General features: G+C 35.0%; 1 protein-coding gene across 6 annotated transcripts in view; it reads right to left on the bottom strand.

The window, feature by feature from the left end:
• Positions 1-19,931, bottom strand: part of DENND1B (DENN domain containing 1B) — a 162,019-nt gene that overhangs the window by 45,930 nt on the left and 96,158 nt on the right. For all 6 annotated transcript variants that reach the window (XM_054072747.1, XM_054072748.1, XM_054072749.1 and 3 more), the window contains 4 exons: positions 15,758-15,858; positions 9,985-10,030; positions 8,414-8,515; positions 820-945 (listed from right to left, as the gene is read on the bottom strand). In XM_054072747.1, the coding sequence (XP_053928722.1) occupies positions 820-945; positions 8,414-8,515; positions 9,985-10,030; positions 15,758-15,858 (375 nt within the window). The remainder of the gene's footprint in view (positions 1-819; positions 946-8,413; positions 8,516-9,984; positions 10,031-15,757; positions 15,859-19,931) is intronic.

Here is a 19,931-nt window from a genome sequence, read left to right as displayed (position 1 = left end):
CTATCAACACTTAGTATTGAACTGAATCCATCAGACCACCAAACATCATATCCTTGGATCTGATGCAGCCAATGCCATCTCAATGCATTTTATCAAATGGAACTACTATCAACAGTTTGTAAATATCATAGGAAAAGAATATGGACTGACAGATGAAATGAATCTCTAAGTTATTTCTGATAAATGATTTTATATTAAGTAGGTTCAATATGTGCCACCCTCATAAACCAGGAAGGATTAAAGCCCATAACACATCAACCTACTGACTACCAGCAAAACATCAGAAAAACAAATTATGAAGTTCTGATGAGATTAAACGGGCTTCCAGTTCTCCTCACTTCTCAGTGGAATCAAGATAAATGTATAAAAACGATATGCGTGTTTGACTGATATCCGATATCTAGCTTCTGCTGGGAAATAACAAGCTTCTGGCCTCAAAGCACAGCAAAGTCTCTAGACTGGTACAGTTAAAAATTTTGAAGTCTGAAAAGGACAGCCTCTTCAGTTCTTCACCACATTAAACCAGGTGAGCTGTGGTAAGTGGTTTCATTAATACAATCTAATTTTATACTTAGTATATTATAAAAGTGATAAAAATAAGAAAACAGCTGACTTGGGATGAGTATTTTTCAGTGCAACTCACCATTCAGGAGGTGGTAGCGTCTTCTACATTGCCAATGTAGCCTTAGCATACACTAAGTTTTAAACACTTCCTTTGAAATGTTTCAGACTGGGATAAAACATTTCATGTTTTCCTTGCAAAGAATGAGACTGTGCCTTATAAATTAAGGAAAATAAGAAGTAAAGAAGAAACCTTACTGGTTTGTATCTTAGTGCATCTCTGTAGGATCCAAACAGTGCTGCCTGTGCCCGAAGAAAGGCCTTGGCCACTCCATCACCCGTAGCTGTAGACTGCTTTTTCAGTTTATTTTTCAAGGCCGAGACCTGCATGACAGAGTGGAACAGTTAAATTAACACCTCAGAAATTGGTACAGCGAGGTATGAACCCAATCAGCAGGCAAACCATGGTGTCTACAGGTCAGCCAAAAATTCATCCTCCTCCTTGATAGCTTATCTTTTTAACTGCAAAAAGCACCTGCTGGTCTGTTAATTGAAATGAAAGCAGGGGATGATGGTAGAGTGCTAATGCAAATTGGTTTATGCTCTCTTTTTTCCCAAAGCCTCTTGACACAAATAACCTTAATTATTTTACAGTAAAATGCATGTGGGGCACTTTTCTGCAGATTTTATTTCTCAATCATAACATGTACGTACTTGTTTTGAATGAAAACTTTTGGATATTTTTTAATTTTGATATGAAGTCTTATTTTTAAGGACTCTTATCAGACACTACCTATTCGGTTCTAGGGATTTTTTAAAGTCAAATTACTCTTACATTATTTCTGATGCACCATGACAGTAGCTGCTACCGCTGTCAAACAGTTGAGAAAAGTTTATGTAAATTCAGTGTTACTTTGCCTTTAGAATTGTCCTCAAAGATAAAACACGTGAAAGGGAAAAAAATAGGAATAAATAATACTAAATACAATACAAAGTAACATACATAGTTAAACTCTGTAAGTAGAACATCATAAACACAAATTATCACCAAAACAGCTTTCATTCTTTTGGAAATATATGCAAGAATGAGTATCTTTTTGTTTCTTTATCCAAGCAGTCCTGACTGCTCTTGTAGATGATGATTGTAATTGAAGTGTCAACCTAATTAACAACTAAACTTTGAATAATGCTAATGAGAGTTGAACGTGGCATCAGAGAAAAGACCAGCTCTACAGGTGATAAACCTTCACAGTAGTGACATTTTCCAGTGTAAAGTCACAGTTACTGTGATCTGATCAAAGAGAGAGACCCCATTGGGTCCAATTATAGCTATAGTTTTGAAAAAAAATTATTGAGTTATGATGTTCATAATCTATGCAGAAAGCCCTTTACACTATAGGTCTTTTCCCCATAGCTGTGATCTTTTCAATTTATATCCAAGCTCCATAGATCTAGATAAAAGTTTAGAGCCTGATTTGTTTAGCCCATGGAAAGCATACACTAAGGCTCATTTCCTTACACCTCAAAAGAAAAATAAGTACAAGTCTGAGTACAGAAACCAGTTAAGCAGTTCAAGGTTGAGAAAAATAAATGCGTATCTTGTTTTGGGTTTTGTTTTTCTTTTTATTGTTCTGTACTGTAAGATTATGTTAAAGTTTTTAAAAATAAGGTTTATGTAATTCTAGGGAAATAAATTTATATATCCTTTATATAAGGGAAATTTGCTCATCAATATTAGCTCAGTTTCACTAAAACAAAAGCAGGTCAAAAATGCAATTGTCAACCTCAAAATGTTGTCTCTGGCACGATGGATGAAGCATCTGCTAAATATAAGGGAGGGAAAAAGTAGAAAATTCTCTACATTCTTTTAAATCTATATTCTTCTAAATAATACCTCGTGACATTGGGGACATTATGGCAGACTATAAGAAAGGGTAAGAGAACAAAGAGGGGTAAAGATGATTATAGGACAGAAGAATTATAGGACAAAGTGGGGGCTGTGAAAGAAAATGGTATTTTCTGATTTTTCTCAATTCTGGCAGGCTCTACGTACCCTAACATAAACCAATAAACATGATGCTTTAGGCAAAAACACATGAAAAAGAGCAACAGAAGGTAACAAATCTCCTGTTTCACTGCAGTATTGGTATGTTATTAGCTCAACAATATTAAGAATATCCCAGCAGGCTAGCAGTTTGGAGGCAGGTTCTCCAGCACAAAAAAAGTGTAAGGCAGATGCACGTTTTTGTGCTGCAATTCTTGTCAAGCCTTAGAAAGGCTATGCTGCAGTTCAAAGAAGTTCCTCCACCTTCTGCTGCTCTCAGGGGGCAATGTTAAAAGGCAGGAAGAGCTCTTTTAGATTATTCTACTAGGAGCACAGTGCTCTTAAGAAAAAGCCTGCAGAGATAATGTGAGCCACATGCCCTTATTTCCCAATCATCGTAACTGGAATCTTGGCTGAAGCACTCTTGAAGCGTGCCCTGAGACCTGCCTAGGTTTCCTTCAAGCTGAGGTCAGCAAACATGCATGCAAAGGGGGAGTGCTTTCTCAAAGCTCATTCCACCACCAAGTGATGGCAAATCCAAGCTGAGCATTTGAGTAGGCTGCCAGCAAATTCTCCCGGTTTCCCAGTTTAATCAAAGATAGAATGATAATAGTAGTTATTACAGTCAATACAGTAGGTATAGATAAGAGAGTGAATGCTTTTAACTACTTGGAAGGACTGGCTGCACAGCAGGGTTGCAATTGCTTAGATCCATGACTCTAAAACCAAGGAAGTGTGAGATCCGTTTGAGCGACATCATTAACAGTGCTTAAAATCTCAAAGAAATTACACAGTTCTGGCACCAAGCCAAAAAAATGGCAAGCAGCGTCTTTATCAAAATCTTTTCTTATATGTACTTTAATCCACCTAACCTATCTATGATTAAGAATGCCAAATGCTTTCTCTTCCCTTATGCATGCCTTATGCAGAAATAGCCTTTTACAAAGCTAAAAATAAAAAATTCCAAACAAACAAACCATTGGGGTTAGAATGCTGTTAAAATGTATTTCTGGAAGACACTAGTGATCCATTCCAAAAACTGTATTATGAATTTACAATAGAAGCAAACTTTTTATCTTCTCCTAGCAACGGCCTCTCACAGGAAGCTGACTTCCTTGGACTGCTGAACACAACCAGTGAGGAGCAATCAGAGCCTCCAAAAGGGTTAAATCAATAGGACAGTTTTTCAGAGGTTTCAAAAGTCATGACATTAATCTGTGATTTTGCTTTCATATGTAATTAATTGTATTTAAATTGCAGAAACATATTGTATTGGTCATTAAAACAAAAAGCATCATTTTTTAAAATAGTCACGCAATGTCCTTTCTAAGATTTCTAAAACGCAACTATCTGATCAGAAACAAAGCATGACTAATATCTATTCAATATCCATGTGAGCAGAAGAATAGAATGGCACATAAAGTTAAAAAATAAATTAATAAAATCATGTAACTATTAATCAAAGCCTCCGGTCCAACAAAAACTTAAGCACATGTATAAATTTAAGCACATACAAAAGTATTCCAAATGTTTGTTGCCTGGGCAATGTAGAACCATGCAATGGGGTTCCCAGTGACTACCAGATCTCTGAAAAAAATAGATATCCAGGTTCTTCTCTTGTATCACTGACAGCTGTTATGCTTTAAACTATTTTTTTGTGTTCCTCATCAGATCACATCACTATAAAGCTAAGCCCACTCTCAACAGTGAGGAAATGAGAGAAGATGGCAGAGAAGAGAAATAAACAAAATGTAGTCTGATATGATTTAAATCAATATTGTTGATGAAAGGGCTTCAATACATTTGCTATTAACTACACACACAGGATTTAAGCAATCCAGATAGCCCTCCAGCATTTAATCACAGCTACCAGTTTAGATGAAAACAACCCCCCAAATGCAAATATTTTTCAATCTCACCTTGTGGCTCCTATAACTATACTAAGGCTCAACAGCCTCAACTTTAAGAATTTGTTCAAAATAAATAGTTATTTCCTATCACTGCAAACACTGCTAACTGCTCTGAGTTTCCAAAATATGTTGGGAATGGGTTTGGATCTTCTCTCCATAGGAAATGAAAGAGAATTATTATATTTAAATTTTACAAAAAATCTTTAGAGTTGCACTGTTATAAATATACTTTAACCATAACTTCTTTATAATACTATTAATTATTGTATTTTCAGAAAAAAATTGCATTCCCAGTAATTGTTTTATGAAGTCAGCTTTAATTTTCCACATGAATTACAGCCTACTTCTCAAATGCTACTTTTATAACAATAATGTTCATGAGCCAAATTTACAGTGTTAAAATCCTGTCGCTTTAGGAATCTCAAAACTAAAACCCTTAAACCCATTTAGATTCTGTATTGCATCATTATGTGCAAGCACCATGTGCTGCAAAGGCTACATTTCTTTCAACAGCTCTGTAGATTTGACCATTAACAATATTTAACAGCTACAGAAGATGCAAAAAGTCCAGTTTCCTGGACATCATATTTATAAAAGTTCTGCTTATTCCATGGAGAAGTCAGTAAGACTTGGTTGCTAAATCTGATACGCTCAATTCTGCAAGGTTTTTTTGCAAGTGTTTGAATTTGAGCAAAGCAGCAGTGTTTTTGTCAGAGTTAACTGCAAGCAGGTATTGCAGAATCGGCCCGAAGTTTATAAATTTGTGCCTATGACCCCCGCTAATTTATATATGTCACAAATGCTGTTTTTCTAATGTCTTATATTAACAAAGTGTGATCTAGGTATTATTGTACTAGGAAATTTACTTCCACAGAAGTAGCTACTTGTTTTCTTTTTTTTAATTAAAAAATAATAAACAAATTCACAATGAAATGATGAAATTTAAAAACAAGTGTTCTTGTCAGAAGAGAGGAAAAAGAGGGCTTTTGCCCCCTCTAAGAAAACAAAGGATTCCTGAAAGTCCTGCACTGATTTATTTTTCCAATTTTAAATACGTTAGGAGTAGCGGAACTGCTACTGGCATGGTAGTATTTCTAACAGTCAATAAATCTAAAATATTATGTGTGAATATTGGAATGAAGCCATTAAGAAGATTACAGCATGCAACGCAGCAGAGGGTCCACATGAAAAAAGGACTGGTAATTCAGGACAACTGTGACCACTGACCTTTGCACAGTAAAGACCACTGGTCAGTCTGACAGAATAATAGAGTTCACATGCACAGAAAGTCATCTAGCCTGTAACTATAATTTAAATGCTTAGGTGAATGATTTAAAAATGCCTTTAAATCTCAGTTAATTTATTATACAGTTTATTAGACAATGCAATATAATAATTTTCTTCAATCTTAAATTTATCATGAAAAAAATCACAATCAGGGCATTTTATAGCCATATTACTTATACACGGGTAAACTATTAAGTACCTATGCTGTGAGGACATAACCAGGAGTACTGATTAAGAAAATAACCACTCGATTTCCTTTGGACACGAGAAAAAGGTTTAGAAACTCTTTGAAAATACTGCATTTCTTTCGTTAGGCTGTTCACCAACCTGGAATCAATTTTTGAAAGGGACAGTAAGACTAGACCTTCTTTTATATTTTCAGTTCTTCATCCTATTTTAACACCCTTCAGAGATACTTGTATTTTTTTATCAGAAGTTTATTTATATAGGTTAAAATGCTTCATGTATGTAGGTATCTTTGACATTTCTTTAATGTTTTAAGTCTTAACTTACCATTTTGACTCTACACTCCTATGTCATACACTTTTTAACCAAGATGTTAGAATTTGCACTACTCTTCAAGAATGCCAAAGAAGGACAAGCATTTTGTCATTTTATGAGCCAAACACAGGCATTGTCTGTGCCTTTTATTTCCAGGTTGTCCAACTGTAATTGAATATGTTTTCCATTAAACTGTTTTAATGAAAGTGTTTTACAGATTGAACCAGAGGAAGAGATGAGAATATCCAAATTAAAAACTGCGTTATAAAACCCTTAAATTCTGCAAGTACATTTTGTATAAAACTCAATTGTTCTGTTTTGTTCTATATTAGATATAGAATGAAATAAATTTTTAAGTCTACTGCACAGTCTGTACACTTGGATAACCTTCATTAACATTAATAATGGTAACATGCAAATATCCTGGGGGAGAATATACTTCTAAAAGTATGGAGATTCGTACCCTTGTTTTCTTGATGCTACCCTATTCATTTAGAGATCATTTTGATATGCATCTGTAAAATAAATGAGAAGTCACTCTCATTGCACAAATATCCCTTTTTATTGTTCAAAGGACCTTCAGCTACTACTCCAGTCTCCTATGGAAGATGATGACTAATTCTCTAGTCTACATCCACCTACTATTTGACACGAAGTATGTACCTCCCTGACGTTATACCCTCAACCTCACTCACTGAATGCAAGGTCAGTTAAAATACTGACATGCCATAAAATTACTCATTTTTTACTTAACACGTTATGCTCTTGAACGAGAGTACAGTCAAAATTATTGTATGTACGTGTATGCATGTGCATGTAAACTTTCTCACACACTAACGTAAAATCACAAAATATCAGAGTACTTTTACATAATCCTTCAAATTTCTGAACTTTAGTTGATACTCAAAACTCTGACCACATGATCTATATAATCATTAAAAACAAAGGGAACTGACATAAATATAATCATCAAGAGTTTAAGTTCCATTGCAGCAAATACAAATTACCAACAAAAGCAAAAGACACAGTATGTCACTACAGAGCCTTACTTTGATTAAGGCAGTTCGTTTTTATGATTTACAATTTCAGAAAATGTAACTCTCTGATTTCACATATTGAGATAAAATTCTTTGTCTTGACAACCATTTGTGATAGCTTGAACATCTATAATTAAATATTCAAAACAGTGGTTTCACAATTATATTCCTTTAGAGTTTTATTGGGAAAAACAAAGTGAAATTTGTGACTATTTAAAATGATATACAGAATATATTTCCCTATAAGCAATATTAAAAAAAGGGGGGGGGGGGGGGAAGAGGGAGGGGGGCACCCTCTGTAAGATCAAAGTCCAGAAAGAACTGGCACTTAATTTATCATCCTTTACAGACAAAAGACAGTTTTCGTCATTTCAAAAGGATCAGATGTCTTTAATGACAAACCAGGTTTGCAGTTTAATTTACAAATAGAATTCTAAGTAAGCAGTCTTTGCTCTGCCAAAGCAAATGACAAACAGTATAGGTTTTCATTCACGCAGCCCTCAGCAGGGTAGAAGAGATTAAAATAAAACTGAAATAATTTAGAGAAAACAAATAAATGTTTCAGAAAGTTGAAGAAGATCAAAGCCTGAATTTTCTGACCCCAACTGTACAAGCATTTCTTATTATATTGACCACTGCCATCAGATCATTAATTAAAAGGAAAGCGCTGGCAGGTGGCAGGGAAGCAGAAGCCGATAATTGGCCCCCTTCTTCTTTTTACCTTCAAAAACTCTCTCATTCTTTTGCAAGACATGCCACTAGGCAGACAGAAATGCCTACTTTGTAATATAATGATTAAGATGAGATGAAGAGACTCTTGCGTTTAAAGCAGCTATGCCTAATGAATGCAGCTAGCTTTGTAATTATGATCCTACTTTTACAATGAGGAATATGATGTTCCATTCAACATCTCCTCAACTGTCAAAAAGGTAAAAATCTCAAATTATAGGGGTCTACGCTTGGTGCTTTTCACCCCCTTATTCCTTGTATAGTGGTTAGTAAAACCAGGCAAAAATAACTACTAATAATTCAAGCATCTATGTAAGAAAGAATGAAATATATGTAAGACTCACCACTTCACCAGGTAGGTTGTTCAGGTCATTAAAAGGGGTTTCCAGAGAGTTTGTGTCAACATTTAGCAAAACCACATCCTCCAGTGATCTGTTTTTCACTCTCTGTTAAAAGGGGGGAAAAAATAGTGGAAAAACATTTTACTGTGGCATTCTCCTGAAGTACATTTTTATTTTAATGTACTAGATTACAAATGATGATTTTACAGGGGACAGTAATGGCAAAGACACTTTGAGATTTAGATGCAAGATTCAGAGATCTTCTAAGCATCTCCATTAAACAGAAAAATTATATTAATAATCTCTGAAACACAAGCATATTCAAGAAATGGATTCTTGAAAACCAAGATTTACACAAAACGCAGTTTAATATATTGGAACTATACATTTCTTATAGCTATGTTTCCTTCTCTCATATTTGTTAAAATCAAATGGGATGTTCATCATATAATCAGAAGAAAACCAGAGTAAACTAAGTAATTATTTATGTACATCCCAGGCACGAGATGTCTACCAGTGCTATAGAAGAATGGATGAAACAATCTTTCATGAATGGACTTGACTAGCAGCTAAGAATCAAAAAAACTGTTCCTTTCTGAAAAAAAATGATACAGTCCTACAATAATACGTAATAGTGAAGCACAAGAAATAATTCCAGAAGGAATTGAGTGACTTCTTTTTCAGAACAAGCCTTTCTATTCCATTATTTTCTGATGGACTAAGGACAAAGATCCTAACCAAGAGATTACCATCAATGTATGCAGGTCATGCAAAGTTGATTTGAGAGAACAGAAGGTTACGCCTAGAGTTAAGAAGCGTACATGATAGAAGGCTCTTTTTTGGAAACACAAAAGTGCTAGTGGCTTCGACCAGGTGTGAACTCACGTCATCAGCTTAGCAGATGTGGATTGATCCTTAGAAACTGCTTTAGCAGAAGTGCAAATCAAATAAAAGTTCCCTAATCAATTATCAAATCTGCATGAGAATCAGACTACAAACATAGGCTTAATGGTGTCACCAAACGGTTATGGAAAGAGGTAAAGCTATTTATGACCCAGCTATGACTGACCACTCAGGTGAGTTCTGTTTGTTTTGTTCTATGTTCACACCTGAAAAGGCTACCTCCTGTTTTTGGCAAAAAACACTAATTTCTAAATTAACAGGTATGAACATTACGGGATGAAAGTTAAGACTCAGATTTTCAAAGGGACAAGAATGTAAATTATCTCTGAAATCAGAATGATGCTGAAATCTGATTGATAGGGACGCCAAACTAAATTTTAACTGTTCATATTACTGTGAAAATCTGTGGCAGAACCATTAAAAAAAGCAGGTAAATAGCTATCATTGAGCTATTAATAGACACAGAAATAAACCATGATGTAGAGTTTACATCAAAAGTAAGATTTCAAAAGAGGCATTTTTTTAATTGTAAAGCACCTGAACCTTAAATTTTCTAATTTTGTATGCTAAAAGCCAGGAATTCTTTCTGAAGCATTTCCATCAAAATTAGCATTATTTATGGCACACACCCCTCATGCTTACCAGTACACAGAACACTATAGTAAACTTACCTCTATTAAGCTTAAGTGGACTCCAATCAGATAAGGCATTGGGGCACTGAAGGAAAAAAGTGGACAAGATAAAGTTTCAAATACCAACTACTAGAATGTTTGCGGAGCAAAAAAATATTTAAAATCTTGGCACACACAGTCCCCAGTTAACATTCACTTGTTCAAGCCTGTATTAAATGAACACAGTTGCTACTAGAATTTTTACTAGACGTGAGAAGTTTTATTTTATTTTTCTTTACTCTGCAGTAAAGATGACCACAAAATAAAGGGCAATGTTCCTAAGTATGGAAGTAGGAGTGAGAAGACATGTACAGCTTGCTAATCAGCTTGCCATACTTTGCCATAAACAACCATACTGTACAGCAGAGCTAACCTAGTAGATGTTCCAACAGTGGTCTATCTCTAGAACTGTTTTAAACAGAGGGTTTTAAAACATCATTCTGGAGAATATGGTACCGATGAACATCACCACGTTGCAATGCAAACATCAGTCATGTCAGTTTTTGTTCTGAATGTGCTTCTGAAACCCTTCCTCAGTGGGTATTTGGAAGCTGTATAACATCCTATTTAACTCAAGATACTAAAGTTCTCATTGCCAATTGAGTAAGACAAGGAACTACATTCTCAAAATAAAACAAATATCAAAACAAAGCCTCTGCAATGAGACTTCCTGCAGTACACAAGAAAGAACCTGAATTAGTCAGGCTAATTTATCATGGCTTCCTATAATTTCTTATTTCTTCCTCTAGTGACTGTGTTCTGGCAACGTCTGACCAAGAATATACTCAGTATCCAGCACGGAAGGAAAAAAACATGCAATCATCATCAAACTTTTGGGTACTGCAAGATTACTAAAAATATCCCCTCCAGAGAAGCAACCAATAGGCTGGTTTAAGCAACTCAGTGAGAAATTAAATACTAAGGGACTGAAGAGAAAGAAAACTAACTAAAGTAACCTCTGAAAAATAAATGGAAGGTAAAATGACTTATACAAAGTTACACAGATAGATGACATACAATCATTTGTCCCATTGCATTAATTTGATCACGGATCTGAGCTACTGGCACCCACTGATTGGTAAATGACCTCCTGAGGCCCAGGGAGAGGCTTCCCTGCATCGCTTCTCGTGGCTTCATCAATTTGGCCTCAATTCTGGGAGCAAAAGTAGCAATTCTCACCTGCCTGCACTGCAGCCAGTTTTAGAAAAATCTGTAGACAATGTGGATTAGCCAATTGCTCTCATTAACAATGTCCCACAGGAGAGGATTGATGGAAAAACAGAAGAAAATGAAAAATAAAAAAGTGAAAAAAACAACCCACAAAACCAATAAAAATACCCCAAACCCAAAGTGGCTGAGGCCAAAACAAGCTTTCATTGTGTTTACACTAGAAAAATAAAGGTTTGCTGAGATTGCAGACTGTCATGACTTAAGGTTTCTAGGCAATGAGGCTTCCAAAAGGGGAAATAGAGACCCCTGTGTCCCCACACATCATTTTCTTAGCCCTATACTTAATGTATTAGTACCTCCTGATGACTTCACCCAGTTCAAGGCCTCATGCCTTTGTGGACTAAACACAAATTACACGGAATTGTAAACGGGCATCACTCCAGAGCAGACACACATGTATATTCAGAGAGGTATCAGACAGCTTTAAAACACTTTTTAAGTAATTTTAAGAAACACTTTATACTACGTAAAATATTTAACCAAGCCAATGAGAATGACTCTAACTGACACCTAACTGAGGATTCCTCTGCTGAATATGCAGCAAAATGGATCCTGAGGTTCATCACATCACAAATAACATGAATTGCAACAACTACAGTAAAAACAAGTACTATATCATGTATGCATTTTATGCACACTTGTTTTCCTGCTCATCAGCACTGCTCTAGCAGCTTCACCAGGCCTGTACTAGCTGGCTATTTGCTCCATTAATAAATCTGCCATTAAAAAGCTCAGTGTGCTGCTCTTTTCTATAGAACAAAGCAACAGCTACATCATTTCAGTTTTGAGAAGTTAACAGAATAAGCACAAAGGTAATTAAAAAAAAATCTCGAAAGTGCATGACATAAAATTTGCAGGTATGGAAAGTCAATCTTAGAATTTTCAGCAAAGAATGAATTTATTACTGCTGGACTCTGAAGCCTTAACAGCAGAGGTTTGTAATATGTACACAAAATTTCTTACTATGATACTACAGGGAGCTGCTATATAGTTTTTCTCTTGCTTATGCACTTTATTACCAAAAATGTTATTAATCTACAGCTTCATTGCCGAAAATAACTACTGTGCCATTCACAACATGCAAGTTAATTGGAAAACAATTGTGCCGTTCTAATGAAAACAGGGTGCATGTATCCCAACTCAAAAGAGACCAAATTTCATAAACAGACACGTTGCAACAGTAACTTATATTTTCTAATTGCATTATATTCTCAACAGAGCATCACTAGAACAGATGCTTTATCATCCACAGACAAAACTGTCACACATTCTTATATCAGTGACTTAGTTTGCCAAGAAATTACACAGAAATTAGACAAAATCAGCTTTCTCCTTCACAAAAATTAATTTTATTCAAATATAATTAGTATATAGTTTGAAAATTCTCGAAAATTCTTGAAAAGTCTTGTAAATTCTTGAAAGCCAGCCACCTACTGGTCTGAGTGCAACAATAGCTTTTTGCTTACTTAAATGTAGAAGAGAAATCAATTCTTAAAAAGTATTCAGAAAACTCATTTTTTTAATAACTCTGCTGTGTTTTCTTCCTCTAGAGCTAAAAGGAAGATTATTTTCACTTGTTATCTTTTGGAAAGAGACATCTACTACCTCTTCTTTTTTGGATGGTTGCTCCAGTTCTCACATTGGAGTTCTCATACAGAATCTAAGGACAAGATAAGCTATGAGGGGGGGAACCATCTTGGAATAAATAAATACACAGTATGTTCACACATGGGACCTTGAAAGTACTCATAATCTGGCAATCCTGACAACATTACAGTCCACACTGATGGTGAGCACCTGTGAGTTTGGACTACTTTAAGAACATCCGTTACATTTTGTCTAAAATCAACCTGTATGTCAGGTTGCCTGACGGAACCTAAGAAGCTTTTTGATTAAAAAGACAAGTGGAAGAGTTCAAATAATTTTTTAATATAGATCTAACTGTTTTACTCAAAAATACATTTTTCTTATTTCATGCTCTCCAAATGTACCAGCTAGGGAGTTTACGTAATTTATCAATTCTAACCCCCACAGAATTAGATCATTCATAAAATTTTGAAGATATATAGTCCAATTAATTTAAAAAAAAAAAAGTGGATTTCCCTCAAAATATGTTGGATGATTAACATACAACATAAAGTTGCAGGATCAGGTCCTATGTTTAAACTACTCGATTTCAACACATTTTATCTTTGCTTAAAAATGGCATTACTCCCTTCGAATGCACAAAACTATCAAATTGATAATCCCCTACTTCATTTATTTGAATACCTTTTCAGAACAACACTAAGAGTTCATGGGAGACATCCCAAAGAAGTCCAAGTGAAGCAATGACAATGCAGTTTTTACGTATGAAGATGCTCGTTAAGCTAAAAGGAAAAAAGGCACTTTTATAAAAAGAAATTTGCTCTATCAAAATGATACAAAAATGAAAATATAAAAAAATCTGAAAATTATTTTATTAATTTTTAATTGCCATGATCCTTTTGGACTGCACATTAGGTCTGGCCAAGCTTTGACCCTATGAATTTCTCAGGGTTTTCTAACTCAATATATATCTATGAGGAAAACATTTTTATTTCCTGTTAATACACAAAAATCCACGGGGAAAGATAAGTATTTTATGGTTTTATATTACACTATTCCAGCCTGTCTCACAAAAGAATCATTCAAACTAAACAGGATCAGACAAAGAAATGTAAATGCACAAAAATCTCAGTTGAAAAGACCTGAATTAGAGTTACTGAGGTAAATTTATCAATTGTGTATCTCCTTTCATGAAATTTATGTTTCCATTTGAACATCTCTAAAAAAGGGAAACTGTTTTTTCCCCTGCTCTGTTGTAGTACTGTGAAAAAGAAAAAGGGATATAAATGAGTTTTACAAGTTTTAGAAACTCCATGCTTCTTTTTAATGAGTAGAAAAAAAATCTCAGGTCATGCCATAATGACCTAGAATCTCAACTATTATCATCATCACAAGAAGCTGTGTACAGCATCTAACATTATTATTTCTGGAAACATTATCTGTACTTAGGAGGGGAAATAAAAAAAATCTTGTAGTATTCAGGACACACTCTGCAGGGTACAGCTTGAATAAAGGTGTTGATCTACCATCTGAGGAGAGCATTTATGGATGATGCCAAAGAAATTACAAAGCTTCTGGTGGTAAGCTCAAGTAATACAAAAACTGAACAAATACATCCATGCTCTACCCCCATCTTGGTGGATTTTATCAAAGCTAGGAGGAAAAACAATTAGGACAGAATTTTTTCAAAAGAAAACTATCATTAAAGATTAAAGCCTTAGCTATAGTTGAAAGTAAAGGGAGGAGTGGGAGAAGAACATCTGATTTCTTTTTAAAAACAATAAATAATCTACGTATGAATTATAGGAGCTGCCATGGAAAAAGATATACCACGTGCAGATACGGTAAACTTGAAAAACTATTGAAGAGACTTAAGGAAACATAATGAGAATTTCTTTGAAAACAAGAAGTTCTATAGACCGTGTGGAGTTCAATGGAACATCAATATTTATAGGTTCCAGGAAGAAAAAAAAAAAAACAAAAAAAACCAAAAAAAAACAATGCCGGGCAAACATATAAGCACAATTTATTTCTCTGAAGAAAAACATCAATAACAGAAGCAAGACTTATGTTGGTAGGCACCTGACTTGAACTCAAATTTTATATATAATAATAATAATTCCTGATCTCTAAAATTAGCTTTAAATGGTTTCCACCACAGTCTCCAGGGATGGATACTCCTGTTTTAGGTGCTTGAATGGAAAGTCTCACTTTCTATCTCTGGCACTACTACAAATAAAAGAAAGTAGATCTCTCCTTAGACCAAAATCTTGAAACAGAGGCATGTGGAAACATCACCCCTTGAAGGATCAGAAGTGACTCAAAAAGTGATTCTTTCTTCCTTAACTTTAAAATTTGCCAAAACCACAAAGTCTGTCATGCTAACAGAGACATGTCAGGAGAAGCACAATTCCTACAATGAAAATTTTGGAAGTACCTAAAAGAGATTTTAAATGCCTTTGGGAAGATGCTGGATACAATCCTGAAGCTGCTGAGTCTAAAATACAAATAATAAGTCATTGTATAGACCTAAGTGAAACACTGATGCCTATTAACATTTGATCCCAGAAAAACTAATCAGTTTTTTTCTGAACGATTCTATCAATATAATTTATCTCAAGTCAAAATAAATGTGACATAAAAGAAATCCATAACACAGTTGTATTTAAATTATTGAGTGCATTCTCCAACCATAAAACAGGAACAGTTATTATAAACATGATTCTAAATGCTGCATTGATAGTAATCAGCACTGTAACACAAGGCACCAATTCAAACACCATGTAAAGGCATGCTGAAACATCTCTATTCAACTCATCATTCAAGAATTGGCTTAAGTGGTTTCATAAACTGGAACCTGTATATTTAGTCACATAAACAGTGTTTTCATCAGTTATTTAGAATTATAAGACAGGTAAGAATCTCAGAAATGAGGATAACAGGTTTGCTATCTTACCAGCAGTAGTCCAGAAGATGTGGAGGAAGCACTGGGATGTAAATGTGCTGCCAATACATTGGATATAACAATGCGGCTGACGCATGAACACAAGCAGTTAACTAAAAATAAAAATACACACACAGAATTGGCAACAAAAAATATGAATAAAAAGAAAATACAAAATCTTAAATTAACTTTTAGACATGCAAGAATTTAACCTCAGCAAACCACCTACTAAAGCATCTTTTAATTGCTTAACCACATCTTTGAAGAACTGATATACATGTACATCACAACATTTGCAAGAAGTCAGGCTAACAAGTCAATTAAAAGTTAGCCATGGTCAGCTCTTTCCTTGAAAAAGTGAGCATAAACATGCACTACTTGATGTTTATCATGGCCAAATGCAGGTACTGCCATTAACACACAGAACTTGAGTGCACCTCAGCTGCACTCAGCTCTGCTGAGGAAGAAAGACTATGGGAAGTTTTTTGGTCCACATTTCTATGATCTGGAACAACTGGCATTGATTTGAACTTGCGTGAAGCCACAGAAGTGCACTAAACTCAACAGCAGAATTTCCAAACTACCTTTAAAAAAAATCTGAGGTTAATATTCCCTGTGACAGCAAAGCAACTCTATGGTAATTATCCAAAACTCCTTTCCTAAAGCAGGGACTGGCAAGTCTAGCACTAGCATCTCCAGAAAATGAACATCTCCAGAAAACGAACAACTATCTGCTTACCATTCTAAATGGATTATTCTGTTTTTCTAAAACAAACAAGCAAGCAGACAAAAGACCACCACAAAAAAAATACCTACCCCCCAAAAAACCTATGGAATTGGAAAAGCGGTCAAGTTCACTCTTCGAGTGAACAAAATAATCTGCAATATGTGAAGAATTTGAATTTGATCTATCAAATACCACTTGAGTCACCAGCACGTCACTCAAATACATTTATTTGATTAGGCAGCCACAGAGTTACAACAGAACACGAAATCATCAAGACTGTGTTCAAAAGAAAGTACCCTACATCCAGCATATAAAACACTAAAAACCTCATAAAGAAAAGAAAAAAGCAATGTTGAAAAAAGGGTAAACCCCGCATGGAAGACACCAAGCTTATGGAAAAATATAAGACTAATGTTTTAAATCACAACAAACTTACTGTCTGAGGTTAGCTAGATAACAGCACTGTTTATTAGACCTGTACTTTTACAGTAATAAAACACAGAGCTAAAAAGAAAATGTAAATCCTCCCATACAGCAAGTGCTGAAACATTATGGATTTTACTGTAAATAAAACCCACTTTGTGGAACAGTTCAGCAGTTAAAGCTTTCACACCCTGTCTTGGACATTTAGACTTTTAAATAAAAGATATATTGCAATTTTGTACATTCATTTTTACACTAAAAATGAAAAAAGTGCTAAGACCATTGCAGCAGAAATCACAACTACGATTTGTGCAGTATAGTTTGCTCAGCACTCAGATTAATATAACACGATTAAATATGGAAAAGAAAAGAGTCTGAAAGCTCCTGAGGGATATCATTAGGGCAAATTGCCAAAGAATGAAACATGAGCCAGTCAGGAGAGTCTGGAAGCTTCAGTAGTACCAAGGGACTTGAATGTTCGACAGTTGGAGCTTCAGTAATGTGTGAACTTCAGGTTAAGGTATCAGGAGACTCTGTTCACTGACACACAGAATGTCACTATTGACCAGCGAACTGCCCAAGCCTGACAGCTACACTGCAAAAAGCCAAGTATATCATAATTCCGTGTTTAAACTCTTTGTTTCAGATTAATATCTCATTTCTTAGCTTTACATCAAACCTCCACAATTACTCTCATCTTAGACTTATAATAATGGCTATTTTAATAATTACTGTCTTATTACTAAGAATTCATTGATTTGGGGGAAGAAATAAATTAGTATCTTACCCCTCTTCTACACAGTGGGATTTACAAGTTTTATTTCCATATTATGTCTCTCTGTAGTTTACCCAATGCTTCTGACAGTGCAGTCAAGCTCAGCATCATGTTTTTTGCTCTTTTACTCAAAATAGGTATAGAGTTACTGATGAGTACATCCACACACCATTGTGCATAGTATATAAATTTCACACCACAACTACCTATATATAAATTAGCATTTCATATATTTCAATCACAGACTGAAATAAAGATGACTATGCAGGATATCCCCCGATGTATACAGCCACCTCCTCCTCCCCTTAATAGGCATTCTTAAATTATAAATTAAGATGTCTATACTATTTGCATGAAGACATATTTTCTATGTACATGTCTGTGTTATATTTTAATTCTCACTTTAATAGAAGAAGTGGATAATTCCTTAAAACCATTAGAAGTTCACAACTCTCTTGTTTTACAATCTATACTTTGATGTGGCGCTCAGACTGGCATCTAGCTACTATTTTTAATTTTAAAAAATCAACTAAATTTTACTTTTTCTAGCAGGGAAGGTGGATTACTTCTTTGATTACTTACACATCAAGGTTTTGTTGTAGTGGTCCTTGCTTTTCTATTTAATAACATCTTAGTGCAACATCATATTTAAACATTTCCATCTATGCTGCTGCAGTAGGTTTCCAAACATTTTAGTACAGCAGAATATTGTTTTATAGTTTCCTGTTGTATACAGCCTGTAGTACAAGCAGCTATGGAGATCTGCTGCTCTTCAAACTGTGTGACATTTTAATACTGTGCCAACTCTGCCTTTAAGCAAATACTGATATTTATGGATTTCATATTAAAAATTGTACACTTCTGGCAAATTCTCTTTTTGCCTTTTTTACTGTTTCAACAGTGACTGCATTTGGCATTTCTCAAATGCATTAGCTATTTAAAAAACTTGCCTCTCTGACTTATCCAGTCTTCTAAGTAGAATGGGAGCTACTGCAAATCTTGGAATCACACTGAATGTCTTCAGGAAACAGATAGTTCAAGAGATCTGAAAAGCATTCGCGGATCACATAGAGCCCAACTGCTTACATCAGAAATCAGAGCTCTATACAGACAACACTGGAACCTGGGGGTGTCTGGCAGCATCTGTGCTTGGGAACAGAGCCAGCCAGAGCCCTGGCAGGCACCCTGCCGAACACTGGAGGAGAAGATGGGAAGGCAGAGAGCACACTACAAGCTCCTAGGTGCAGAAATCATCATCTGTTGCATGGCCAAGTGGTGAGATCTTTTGCAGAAAACAACTCCTTACATTATTTAGGGAAATCTAGGCATTTGTACGGAGCCTGTGTTTTGATTGCTATTTATTCCAAAAGAAATTATCAAGATCCGCCTTTTAAAAGAAATTGGTAAGACGAGAAACGTCATAGATAAGAAAAATTTCTTTTTCAAGATAGGTCATTATCCTTACCCTGAATTATCTTGAAGTTGTCTTCAAGGCTGTGTACAACCTTACCTATTTTTCCAGTGACTGTGAACTGTGATCCTCTTTCCAAGTAAGCTTTAATATATAATGTAAAAGCTTCTGCCCGAAAAAAATTCCTATATATTTATGTATACACACACACATACGATTGGTCAACTCTGCAGTTTGCTAAAAAATCTTAACATTCCAGAACAGCACTGGAGAACCTAGTTACTGTAAATCTGACAGCTGATTACATGTTTTGAGGCAAAAAATGACAAGGAGACATACTCCTGCAGTCCACTGCTCTGCGAAAGACCTGCCAGAACTGTATTTCTACCTATAATAAAATTGGCAGGCATTTTCTAAGTAAAATTTTGGCCTGCTGAAACACATTTGTAAACATTGAACAGAACTTTTAATATTTCTACTTCCAACAGTTTTGATTTTTTAGACTGTTTGCCTCCATTTCAAAGAATGCCTTGTAGCTGAAACAACTTTTATTTCAAAAATAAATCTAATAAGGTGGTTGTAAATTACATAAACAACATGAGTCAATTGACTTCAACTAGTTAAAAAACAACTTTTAGAGAAAAAATGTCAATGTTCAAGCCTCTAATAAGTAGACAATGTTAATTTGTAATCCCTGGCATTTGTATTGGCCATGAAATAAGTTTCCTGTCCCATGCTAAAGTAACAAATTAACTAACATTACTGAGTACAACAGAAAGTTTTGGGTTGTTTCTGACCTCTTCTGATAAGACACTACAGCCAACATCATCATATAAGCTTCCATCACTCT

This window comes from Cuculus canorus, chromosome 8 (assembly GCF_017976375.1).
Source record: "Cuculus canorus isolate bCucCan1 chromosome 8, bCucCan1.pri, whole genome shotgun sequence".
Taxonomy (NCBI): Eukaryota; Metazoa; Chordata; class Aves; order Cuculiformes; family Cuculidae; genus Cuculus; species Cuculus canorus.
Note: the sequence above shows the minus strand (reverse complement) of the source record. Positions and strands in the feature narration are given on the sequence as shown.